The sequence below is a fragment of the Micromesistius poutassou genome (genome assembly GCF_964030765.1).
Source record: "Micromesistius poutassou genome assembly, chromosome: 15".
NCBI classification, from domain to species: Eukaryota; Metazoa; Chordata; class Actinopteri; order Gadiformes; family Gadidae; genus Micromesistius; species Micromesistius poutassou.
Window position 1 is genome coordinate 2536666 of NC_140285.1, and position 11197 is coordinate 2547862.

At 45.9% G+C, this 11197-nt stretch overlaps 1 protein-coding gene across 1 annotated transcript in view; it reads left to right on the top strand.

The window, feature by feature from the left end:
* Positions 1–9111, top strand: part of ephb2a (eph receptor B2a) — a gene marked incomplete at both ends in the record, with an annotated part of 25865 nt that extends 16754 nt beyond the window's left edge. The window contains 12 exon segments of the mRNA XM_084479427.1: positions 429–553; positions 1412–1574; positions 2015–2123; positions 2623–2690; positions 3017–3139; positions 3929–4077; positions 4080–4178; positions 4968–5183; positions 6324–6473; positions 7485–7678; positions 8396–8551; positions 9003–9111. Coding sequence (XP_084335553.1) covers positions 429–553; positions 1412–1574; positions 2015–2123; positions 2623–2690; positions 3017–3139; positions 3929–4077; positions 4080–4178; positions 4968–5183; positions 6324–6473; positions 7485–7678; positions 8396–8551; positions 9003–9111 — 1661 coding nt within the window.
* Between the last annotated feature and the right edge of the window lie 2086 nt (positions 9112–11197).

The following is an 11197-nucleotide window of genomic DNA, read 5'->3' on the forward strand; positions in this document are numbered from 1 at the left end:
GGGACATACACACACACACACACACACACACACACACATACACACACACACACACACACACACACACACACACACACACTTACATACTAAGAAATATCTGGGGAAAATTTTGTGATTTTATTTTATGGCACGATTTCCAAATGTATAATGCTTCCAATTATTGAGCTTCCTCATGGTGATTGTCTATTTGGTAATTGACATCATCAACGCTCGTAAAATTGTAAATTGCTTTATCAATATTTTGGTTCAATATCTAGAATGTTGTTTTGACAGCCTTCTCTGTCTCTTTCTAATGCTTTCTAATGCCAATGCCTCTGATGTTTATGTGTGTGTGTGTGTGTGTGTTTGTATGTCTCCCTCACTCCCCTCTCCCTCCCTCTCCCTCCCTCTCCTTCCCTCCCTCTCTCTCTCCCTGCTGGGGTCCTAAGTCCCCTCGGCCGTCTCCATCATGCACCAGGTGAGCCGGGCCCCAGAGAGCATCACCCTGTCCTGGTCCCAGCCCGACCAGCCCAACGGCCTCATCCTGGACTATGAGCTGCAGTACTATGAGAAGGTACAGGCTGCTTCCTGGGGTCGCTGGTGGTGGTGGTGATGCTGGTGGTGGTGGTGGTGATGCTGGTGGTGGTGGTTGTGGTGGGGGTGGGGGTGGTTGTGGTGGTGGTGGTTGTGGTGCTGGTGGTGGTGGTGGTGATTGTGCTGGTGGTGGTGCTGGTGGTTCTGGTGGGGGTGGGGGTGATGGTGGTGATTGTGGTGGTGGTGCTGGTGGTTGTGGTGGTGCTGGTGGTGCTGGTGGTAGTGGTAGTGGTGGTGGGGGTGGGGGTGGTGATTGTGGTGCTGGTGGTGGTGGTGGTGCTGGTGGTGGTGGTGGTAGTGGTAGTGGTGGTGGGGGTGGGGGTGATGGTGCTGGTGCTGGTGGTGGTACTGTTGGTATGCTGTGATATTTTTGATGCATCCATTGTGTATTCACTTCTTAAAGACGGAGTTACAATGATGGTGAGGACAACGAGGATGTTTCTATGAATTGTTATTATTATTTATTTGTATATGATTTATATCATTGCGAGTTGTATTGATTCATAAAAAAAGTGATTGAGTTGATGAAACATTTTGAACTGCTTCAGCTAGTAACTAAACAGAGACAGTTATGGTGAGTAGTAGGAAAAGGATTTTCAAAGATCTATACGTCATGGGGAGCAGCAACAGGTAAGCTAACCCTCTTGCTCAAGGATGCCTACAGGCAGTTCTGTGTTCATTGGGATTCAAACCCAGTACGTTTAGGCTGGGAGCTAGAAACAACCTCTCAAGAATCTACTGCTGCCCCCACCAATTCTGAACACACAGGGAACAAAAACAGACTTTACTAACATAGTTATTCTCTCTGTATTGAATACGACCAACGGCTGCGTTGCAGAGCCAGGCGGAGTTCAACTCGTCGCTGATCCGCAGTCAGACCAACATGGCGGACATCCGCGGTCTGAAGCCCGGGACCATCTACGTGTTCCAGGTCCGTGCGCGCACCGTGGCCGGGTTCGGACGCTACAGCGGGAAGATGTACTTCCAGACAATGACCGAAGGTATCCCTCCCGTACCCCTCGTGATCCATGCAATATTCAACGGCCCACTCGCGCTGTGGCGCTTGTTTATTTTTAAACGTGTGGGTTGCTGTGTGTCGGGGAGTTTTAAAGACACCGCGGTGACATGGACGTCGCTTTTTTTATTCATGTCCCTTTTAAAACCTGAAATGAAATGTTACTTTTTTTTAAAAGGTGTTGGCTCCTTTCCCCAGTCATATTATTTGCCTGTTCAACAAAGTATCCTAGAAAATGTCATTTTCTTGTTCTTCTTGAGAGCAGTAACGCTAGTCTGAGCAGGCGTGAGTTATAATCCAGACCAATGGTTCGACCTGTCAACATCCAGCGTTCTGCATTCTATCGCTGATCAGTGATGTTCTCGTGATTCACTCGGGAAAACCTTGGGATGCTGATGTCACTTCCTGTGCTTGGCCCCCCTCCAGAGGAGTACAAGTCCAGCGTCCAAGAGAAGCTGCCTCTCATCATTGGCTCTGCCTCCGGGGGCGTGGTCTTCATCATCGCCATCACAGTCTTCATCATCATCTGCCGCAGGTGAGATAACGGCGTAACAAAAAAACAAAAAAAAAACCATGAGCTTAAAATAACAAAAACGTGAGCCTCCATTTTGTTTACGATGAGATGTGATTCATGACGCTACAGCAGTGTGGGACGCGACCCATAAGTAGGTCGTAGCAGTTTGGCCACAACCAACCTTCAGCACTAGCTGGGCCTTCAGCGTTCAGGTCCCCCACCCAGGCAGCGTAAACAGCCAGGGCGGAACCACGATGGCTGCTCAGGGAACGAGGCTGATTGGTCATTGATCAATTGGCGTTCACTTCTGACTGATGTGATGTCAAAGAACAATATTCACACTTACTCGTTATTGAATCAGGGTTTTAACGGCAAATTGCTATCACTAATTACAAATGTCATCAAACACTGTCACACAAGATCACTCAGAAGAACAAGGTCACGATTTGTCTGAACAAGATAATGAGCTGTTTAAGATGATGATGATGATAATGAAGTTGCCAATCTGATTGTTTTTCAGCAGGAGGACCACAGAGAGACCAGACAACACAGAGTACACAGAGAAACTGCAGTACACCAGCGGCCACTGTGAGTCTTAGGCTGCTTTTTACCATTCTGCGTAATATTCTGTTTTTTTGTACATTTCCAACCTGCATGTGACCGTGACGTGTGATGTGTATCGCTCTGGGTAGTTCAGAGCACATGAGTTTAATCAGCCTGAAGTTTATCAGTAAATAGCTGTCAACGTTTTTGATGGTTAATATCCAATATCCAACATCGCGTTGGGGAATCTACCCTTTCACATTAAACTCAAACTCAAACTACGTTTATGGAATACAAAATAAGTTGACTTCTTAAAACCCAACCAAAGTGCCGTCTCAACTGCCCATCGTAATCGACGTGTTGCCTCGCAGTGTCTCCCGGGGTTAAGATCTACATCGACCCCTTCACCTACGAGGACCCCAATGAGGCTATCCGGGAGTTCGCCAAGGAAATCGAGTTCCCCTGCGTGAAGATCGAGCAGGTCATCGGGGCAGGTACGCACACTTTGTGTTCTAGTGTCAGGGATTCTTCCCCTTTGCACCTAACCCTTCCTCACAGGGAGGGCCACATTTGTTGTGTTCACCTACTTGGGAAACAAACTGTTTCTGATCCCCTCCTCTCCTCCTCTCTTCCTCCTCTTCCTCTCCTCTCTTCCTCTCCTCTTCCTCCTCCTCTCTTCCTCCTCTCTCCTCCTCCACTCCTTTTTCTCTACCTTTGCTCCTCCCCTCTCCTCCTCTCTTCCTCCTCCGCTCCTGTCTTCCTGTTTTCCTTTCCTCTCCTCCTCTCCTCCCCTTTCTCTCCTCCTCTCCTCCTCCTCCCCTCTTCTCTCCTCCCCTCCTCCTCTTCCTCCTCCCTCCTCCTCCTTCTCTCCTCTCCTCCTCCTCGTCCCCTTTCTCTCCTCCTTTCCTCTCTTCCTCTCCTCCCCTTTCTCTCCTCCTCTCCTCTTCTCCTCCTCTCCTCTCCTCTCTTCCTCTCCTCCCCTTTCTCTCCTCCTCTCCTCTCCTCTCCTCCTCTCCTCCTCCCCTCCTCCTCTCCTCCTCCTCCTCTTCTCTCTTCCTCTCCTCCTCTCCTCCTCCCCTCCTCCTCCCCTCCTCTTCTCCTCCTCTCCTCTTCCTCTCCTCCTCCTCCTCCTCCTCCTCTCTCCTCCTCCTCTCCTCTCCTCTTCCTCTCCTCCTCCCCTCCTCTTCTCCTCCTCCTCCTCTCCTCCTCCATCCTCTCATCCTCCCTTCCTCTTCTCCTCCTCCTCCTCTTCTCCTCCTCCTCTCCTCCCCTCCTCCACTCAGGAGAGTTCGGGGAGGTGTGCAGCGGTAACCTCCGTCTTCCGGGTAAGAGGGAGATCCTGGTGGCCATCAAGACGCTGAAGGCGGGCTACACAGAGCGCCAGAGGCGGGACTTCCTGTCCGAGGCGTCCATCATGGGCCAGTTCGACCACCCCCCAACATCATCCGTCTGGAGGGCGTGGTCACCAAGAGCAACCCCGTCATGATCCTCACCGAGTTCATGGAGAACGGCTCGCTGGACTCCTTCCTCAGGGTGAGGACCGCACTCATGCATTCACACGCACGCACGCACGCACACACGCACGCAAGCACAGACACACTGACACACGCACGCGCGGACGCACGCACGCACGCACACACACACACACACACACACACACACACCTGGTGCTAACCTTCTAAACCCGGCATGAACATAAAATGCTTAAATTGTATGAAAGACACACTCTCTGCACTGCTTTGCAAAGGCTACAGCACGTCATGGCTAGTTCTGCCTTTTCAGTATGACCACATTGTGTTTTGCTTTTTCAAGAGAACAAGCCAAGAAAATTCCAACCTTTGGTTGATTTTTACTTATATCATCATAACTCATAACAGTTGTTAAGTTGTACAACCATTGTGTACATGATATGTTCAGAAACTACTACTGAAGAGTCAGTTAAATACCATACCCCACAAGGGACTTATTTCATGACCAACCTCTCCATGTCTTATTTGATTGGCTGAACTGAACCACTTAACCAATGAGCTCACGACCAACCTCTCTGTGTCTCCTGTTGATTGGCTGACCAAAACTGCTTAACCAATGATTTCCCCACCAACCTCTCTGTGTCTCCTGTTGATTGGCTGAACTAAACCGCCTAACCAATGAGTTCAAGACCAACCTCTCTGTGTCTCCTGTTGATTGGCTGAACTGAACCGCTTAACCAATGAGTTCATGACCAACCTCTTCCTTGTCTGTTATTTGATTGGCTGACCAAAACCGCCTAACCAACGATTTCCCCACCAACCCTCTCCTTGTCTCTTTGTCGATCGGCTGAAGCAAAACGACGGGCAGTTCACGGTCATCCAGCTGGTGGGCATGCTGCGCGGCATCGCGGCGGGGATGAAGTACCTGTGTGACATGAACTACGTGCACCGCGACCTGGCGGCGCGCAACATCCTGGTCAACAGCAACCTGGTGAGCAAGGTGTCGGACTTCGGCCTGTCGCGCTTCCTGGAGGACGACGCGTCGGACCCCACCTACACCAGCGCCCTGGTGAGTCCCTCTCTCACTGGCCGCCGCACCACCCGGAGGCTTCTGGGCGCTCTTTAGAACCGCCGGGACGGAACGACAAGGAACGTCGGGTTGAATGTTGGCCGAAAGTCGTGGGATTATTATTATTATTTTTTTTGGTTATGTTAATTGTCACGATGGAACTTTTATTGTCTGAGAATAGACGTATGATTTCTGGCAGACCTCATGTTGGAGATGTCTGTGTTATGATATCAATTATAACACGTGTTATAATTGATAGAATCGTTTTAGAATAGTAACACAATGGCATATTTTTTAATATAAAAAAAAACAGCATTTTGATGGATAGCAATGTTCAAATAATGTATGTTATTTAGGATTCTAAAGTATTGTAGTCAAACTGTAAACCTTAAATAACCCGTTGAGATTGAAGGTAATGTTCAAATAAATACATTGTACTTTGCAGTTCATGTGAAATATACAAATTAAACTGTGCTATTGTAAATAACCCATCAACATTTAAAGTAGCCTAATGTTTGCTAATTTTTCACCTATTTTTTTCTGTTGTCAAAGCGTGACAACAGAACTGTACATTTGTTAAAGAAAATCTAAATAATGTTATAACGTCAGTGTTTTCCCATCACTTTTTTCATATTTAAGTTTAATTGTAGATTTCACATAGTATCTTGCATGTATATAAATTACAAACTGCAGTATCTTGGTCGGGAACTTAAAGAACACTTTCTCCAAGACAGTGCTGTTCGCCGAATCAGTCCTCACATTTTACACTTCCAGCTAGGCCCAGACATGACCAGGTATAGCCTACTCTCACCTGCACATCATGTAAACACAAGATCAGACTAGACAGGCTGAACCCAGGTAGTCTAGATGCGGTCTGATTTTACCGTGTGGAAGTTCACCCATCAACACTTCTGCTGTCCTCTGAACACCATTATTTATTAATTCATTTTATAAACATTGATAACTTTATTCATATTTATAGATCTTTTCCCTACATATATTATTATTATTTATGTTTTATATATATATATATATATATATATATATATATAATTATATATTTTCTAATTTAAATTTCTAACATATTGGTATTTATTGATTGGTTCCCTCATCGTTGTGCTGATTGGTTCGTGTCCCCAGGGGGGGAAGATCCCGATCCGGTGGACGGCCCCCGAGGCGATCCAGTACCGGAAGTTCACGTCGTCCAGCGACGCGTGGAGCTACGGCATCGTCATGTGGGAGGTGATGTCGTACGGAGAGAGGCCCTACTGGGACATGAGCAACCAGGACGTGAGTCACCTTCCCTCTGATTGGCTCGTCGTTACAACGGCCGTAGGTACGATTAGAGAGTCAGTGAGGAGAGAGATGGCAGAAAAGAGCAGGTTGTAAAAAGACAAAAGTCCGAGCTGGTTTGGTAGTTGACCCATTTTAGCTTGCGGTCTTTAACCGGCATAATATGACATTTGGTTGTTGTATTATTGGAGCAATAATTCAACTTCTTGTGGACCCATAATTACATAGAGACGTATGAGTATATTATCATATAATAACCTTGGCGTTATCCTATCCAGGCATCATTTTAATGTTTTGTAGTTTTCTTTGAAAACAAAGTGAAGGTTAGGTTATAAACTGTGAACAAATGCAATAGCTGTGTGATACTGTAATCAAAGACTGAACACCAAGACCCTTTGTAGACCACCAGTCACAGACCATAACCCAAACCCCTTTGTAAACTAACCAATCACAGACTGTGCACCAAAACCCTTTGTAGACCCCCCATCACAGACCGTAACCCAAACCCTTTGTAGACCACCAGTCACAGACCGTAACCCAAACCCTTTGTAGACCCCCCATCACAGACCGTAACCCAAACCCTTTGTAGACCACCAGTCACAGACCGTAACCCAAACCCTTTGTAGACCACCCATCACAGACCGTAACCCAAAACCCTTTGTAAACTAACCAATCACAGGCTTCGCTCAAAAACCCTTTGTAGACCACCAGTCACAGACCGTAACCCAAACCCTTTGTAGACCACCCATCACAGACCGTAACCCAAAACCCTTTGTAAACTAACCAATCACAGACTGTGCACCAAAACCCTTTGTAGACCACCAGTCACAGACCGTAACCCAAAACCCTTTGTAGACCACCAGTCACAGACTGTACACCAAAACCCTTTGTAGACCACCCATCACAGACCGTAACCCAAAACCCTTTGTAAAAGAACCAATCACAGGCTTCGCTCAAACACCCTTTGTAGACCACCAGTCACAGACCGTACACCCAAACCCTGTGCAGGTCATCAACGCCATAGAGCAGGACTACAGACTACCGCCCCCTATGGACTGCCCCAGCGCCCTGCACCAGCTGATGCTGGACTGCTGGCAGAAGGACCGCAACAACCGGCCCAAGTTCAGCCAGACCGTCAGCACCCTGGACAAGATGATCCGCAACCCCGCCAGCCTCAAGGCCATGACCCCCCTCTCGTCCAGGTACCAGGGGCTGGGGAGTGGATGGATGGATGGATGGATGGACGGACGGATGGATGGATGGATGGATGGATGAATGGGTGAAGGGATGGGTAAATGGATGGGTGCTTTTTTCACCATTTGGTTGTACAGCCTTATAACCTAATATCAATATACAAGACTATTACAGTATTTGTATAGCAGTAGTAGTGCAGTATTCTATGTACAATACTGATATAATACATTATTAAAGTACAGCGCAGTGCAAATGGAGAAAGATCTGCCCGTTGAGGAGCTTTTGAAATCAGATGGTCTATCTCTGAGTGTGAATGATTGTTCTAGGTCTATTTTTAAATGGAGTTAATTTAAATTTAATTAATCAAGATTAGAATTGGATGAATATGCTCATAAGCAGATACAAAACAATCTTCATGCCGTTTCGATCGAGAGTGAATTATTCATGTTTCTTTATGATTTTATTCAGCAATATTCTACTCAAAATATTCCGTTAACTAAAGTGAAACAGATTTTTTTCAAGGTAACTATTTGTTTCCGATAGTAAATGACCTTCAGTCGACCCACTAGCTTCATTCGTTTATTTTCCACCCAAACACCGACTCTACACCGACCACCACACTCTGCGGCGGCTCCTGCTCACTCCGCGCGTCCACGCGTCCACCCCGAGGTCATTCCTGCTTAACGACTCAATCTCCTGCCTCCTGTCTCCTGGGTGCTCATCAGTGTTCATCTGGCGCTGCTGGACCGCAGCCCTCCAGACTTCTCCTCCTTCACCACGGTGGACGAGTGGCTGGACGCCATCAAGATGAGCCAGTACAAGGAGTACTTCACCAACGAGGGCTTCAACAGCTTCAGCGTGGTGTCCCAGATGACCATGGAGTGAGTCCGCTTTCCCTTTGTGTTTTTGGGTGTGAGACGAAACGTGAGATAGTATTCTCTGGTTTCTTTCTTTTGTGAAAAGAATTTGACTTTGAGCCATTGCTGTAGTAAGCTATTCTCAGAAGCTTAAGCAATTAGCTATTTAAGTATATCCAATAATATCATTTTACATTTAGATTTAGGGCATTTAGCAGGCGCCTTTATCCAAAGCGACTTAAAAAAGGGAAATTTGTCAGCCGAAGGAGAAGCAATATATCGCTGTCTGTATACATATATCATGTAATATGATACAATATACTATTATACTGTATATTACATAGGCCTGTTTCATGTTAATTATCTTTATATTTCGGCTTTTTGTAACTTTATATTCCTTTGACCCTTGCCTTATATTTAGTCCAGAATGACCTTAAAACTGAGCATTTGATACATAAAACCCCCCCCCCCCCAGTGACATCCTCAAAGTGGGGGTGACGCTAGCCGGCCACCAGAAGAAGATCTTCAACAGCGTCCAGTCCATGAGGGCCCAGATGAACCAGATCACCTCCGTGGAGGTCTGACCGCCGTGGCCCCCCAAGCCCGGCCCCCCGAGCCCGGCCAGACCCCATGTCCTCGGAGGAACCACGCCGGTCGCTCTGATGCCAGACCTCAGAACACACATACATATTCACCCATACACATACTGTATACACACACACACACACACACACACACACACACACACATATACACACGCACAGATACACACACACACACACACACACACACACACACACTCACAGACATATACACACATACACATACACACACACGCACACATATACACACATACACATATACACACTCACACGGGCAAACACAGGCATGCACACACACACACACACACACACACACACACACACACACACACACACACACACACTCTTCCCAGAAAAACCTAGAAACCACCAAAGTTTGGATTCTTCTTTAACTCTTTTTCCCAACTCTTCCAGCTCTTCGTTTTCAGCTTCCAACGACCTTTCTTCCAGTATTTCGTTTTTATACATGACGGTCTGGGCCTCAACCAAAGCTCATCGCTCACAACCCCATTGTTGTTTGTTTTTTTATTAATTTATTAACAAAAGTTACTTCACGTTTTCCTTGTTCTACACGTTTAAAAGGGAACGAAAGCCAATCACGGCGTCGGTGTTACATGTGTTGGTGGTGGAAACAGTTGGAGAGTTATCTGGAATCCTTTACTCTACTGATCTGTGAAATGTGGTATTATCTGCACAGAGTTACAGCTCTACTGTACCGTTGGAGTCCCCGCATCGTACTTTGTAATTATGTTGATACGTAGAAGCGATTCCCTCTTCTGATAGACGGGGTCTTAGCAGAGTGTGTTCTATCGCTTAGTTTTTACCTTGACAAATGTGAACAATGAAATAATGAACTGTGGGCATTCTCTGTAAATGTCAGGGTGTAAAATATGTGCCAAAGTCATATTTGAAGGATAAGCTGAGTAATATTTTCCCAAACCACTGCCAAGTCTCCGATTCACCCAGTGTAACCAGGAAGAGCCAGCTTAAATATGCAGCATCTTGTCCTCATGTGTTTACCCATCATAGCTACTCATGGTTGATTTGAGGGGTTGAAAACGGCCCGTTCCTGCCTCTCACTGTCCTGCTTCCCCTTAACGTTGCTCTGAGACGTGATTGCCTTTATTGAGGAAGGACAGAGAGCCACTGATGTCTTAGCTGGTGAAAGAACGAACGGAGGAATTTGGAGTCAGATGCATGAAATCGTCGGGTGAGTAGGAACCCAGCTGTGTACCCATTTGGACGAGCTTGTTGTGTTATCAAGTTCACACGTTCTATATTTTTAACTGACTGACCGCACCGTCCTTCGTAAGAGAAAACGTTTTTCTACTTTTAGTTGACCTTTAAATACACTCTTATTACCTTGTAAAATACAATACTGTAGGGGTGGATGTTATTTGACAAACGTATATTGTTCTGGTCTGGTGTTCGCTTGCCCAATGCACTGAAGTTGTAAACCTGACACGTGGCTCTGATTTCAACCACTACAAACAAATGTGTTGATGATAAAATAAAATAAACATCTTGTGAAATTACTAAGACAATTTGATAAAAAAAAGGATTGCACTCTTCAACATATCGAATGCTTGTAATAGTTGGTTGTAAGTACAACCAACTAACCACTAGTTTAACAAGGTAGGAGTCAGCCACCTTTATATTCTGATTCGTTGCATCAGAACTAATTTGTTATTTGTGACACTCTTCTGTATATTTTGTTAAATAGGATTATACGAAGCCCTGGTTTTTACAGTGAGGCTCTTACTTTTGGAACACTTCTTCCGGTCCATTTCTATCGAGTCGGTCTCTTTCTCATGGAACATGTCTTGTGTGTGAAGCCAGAGGCCATTTTTAATTGCACAAATGAACAAAACCTGTAACGTCCCCAAATTAGCTCCACAACCGATTCAGAAGGTCCTTGCTGAAACACTGCACTTTAATAAGAAATCCAATTTGTTTTTGATTTGTTTTGTTTTCTGTGTGACTTTTAATACTATTTGTGGTTTGTTGTACTATTGTATGTATATTTGACAATTCAAAGGGACTGTAGGATGTGTGTGTAGTACACTGT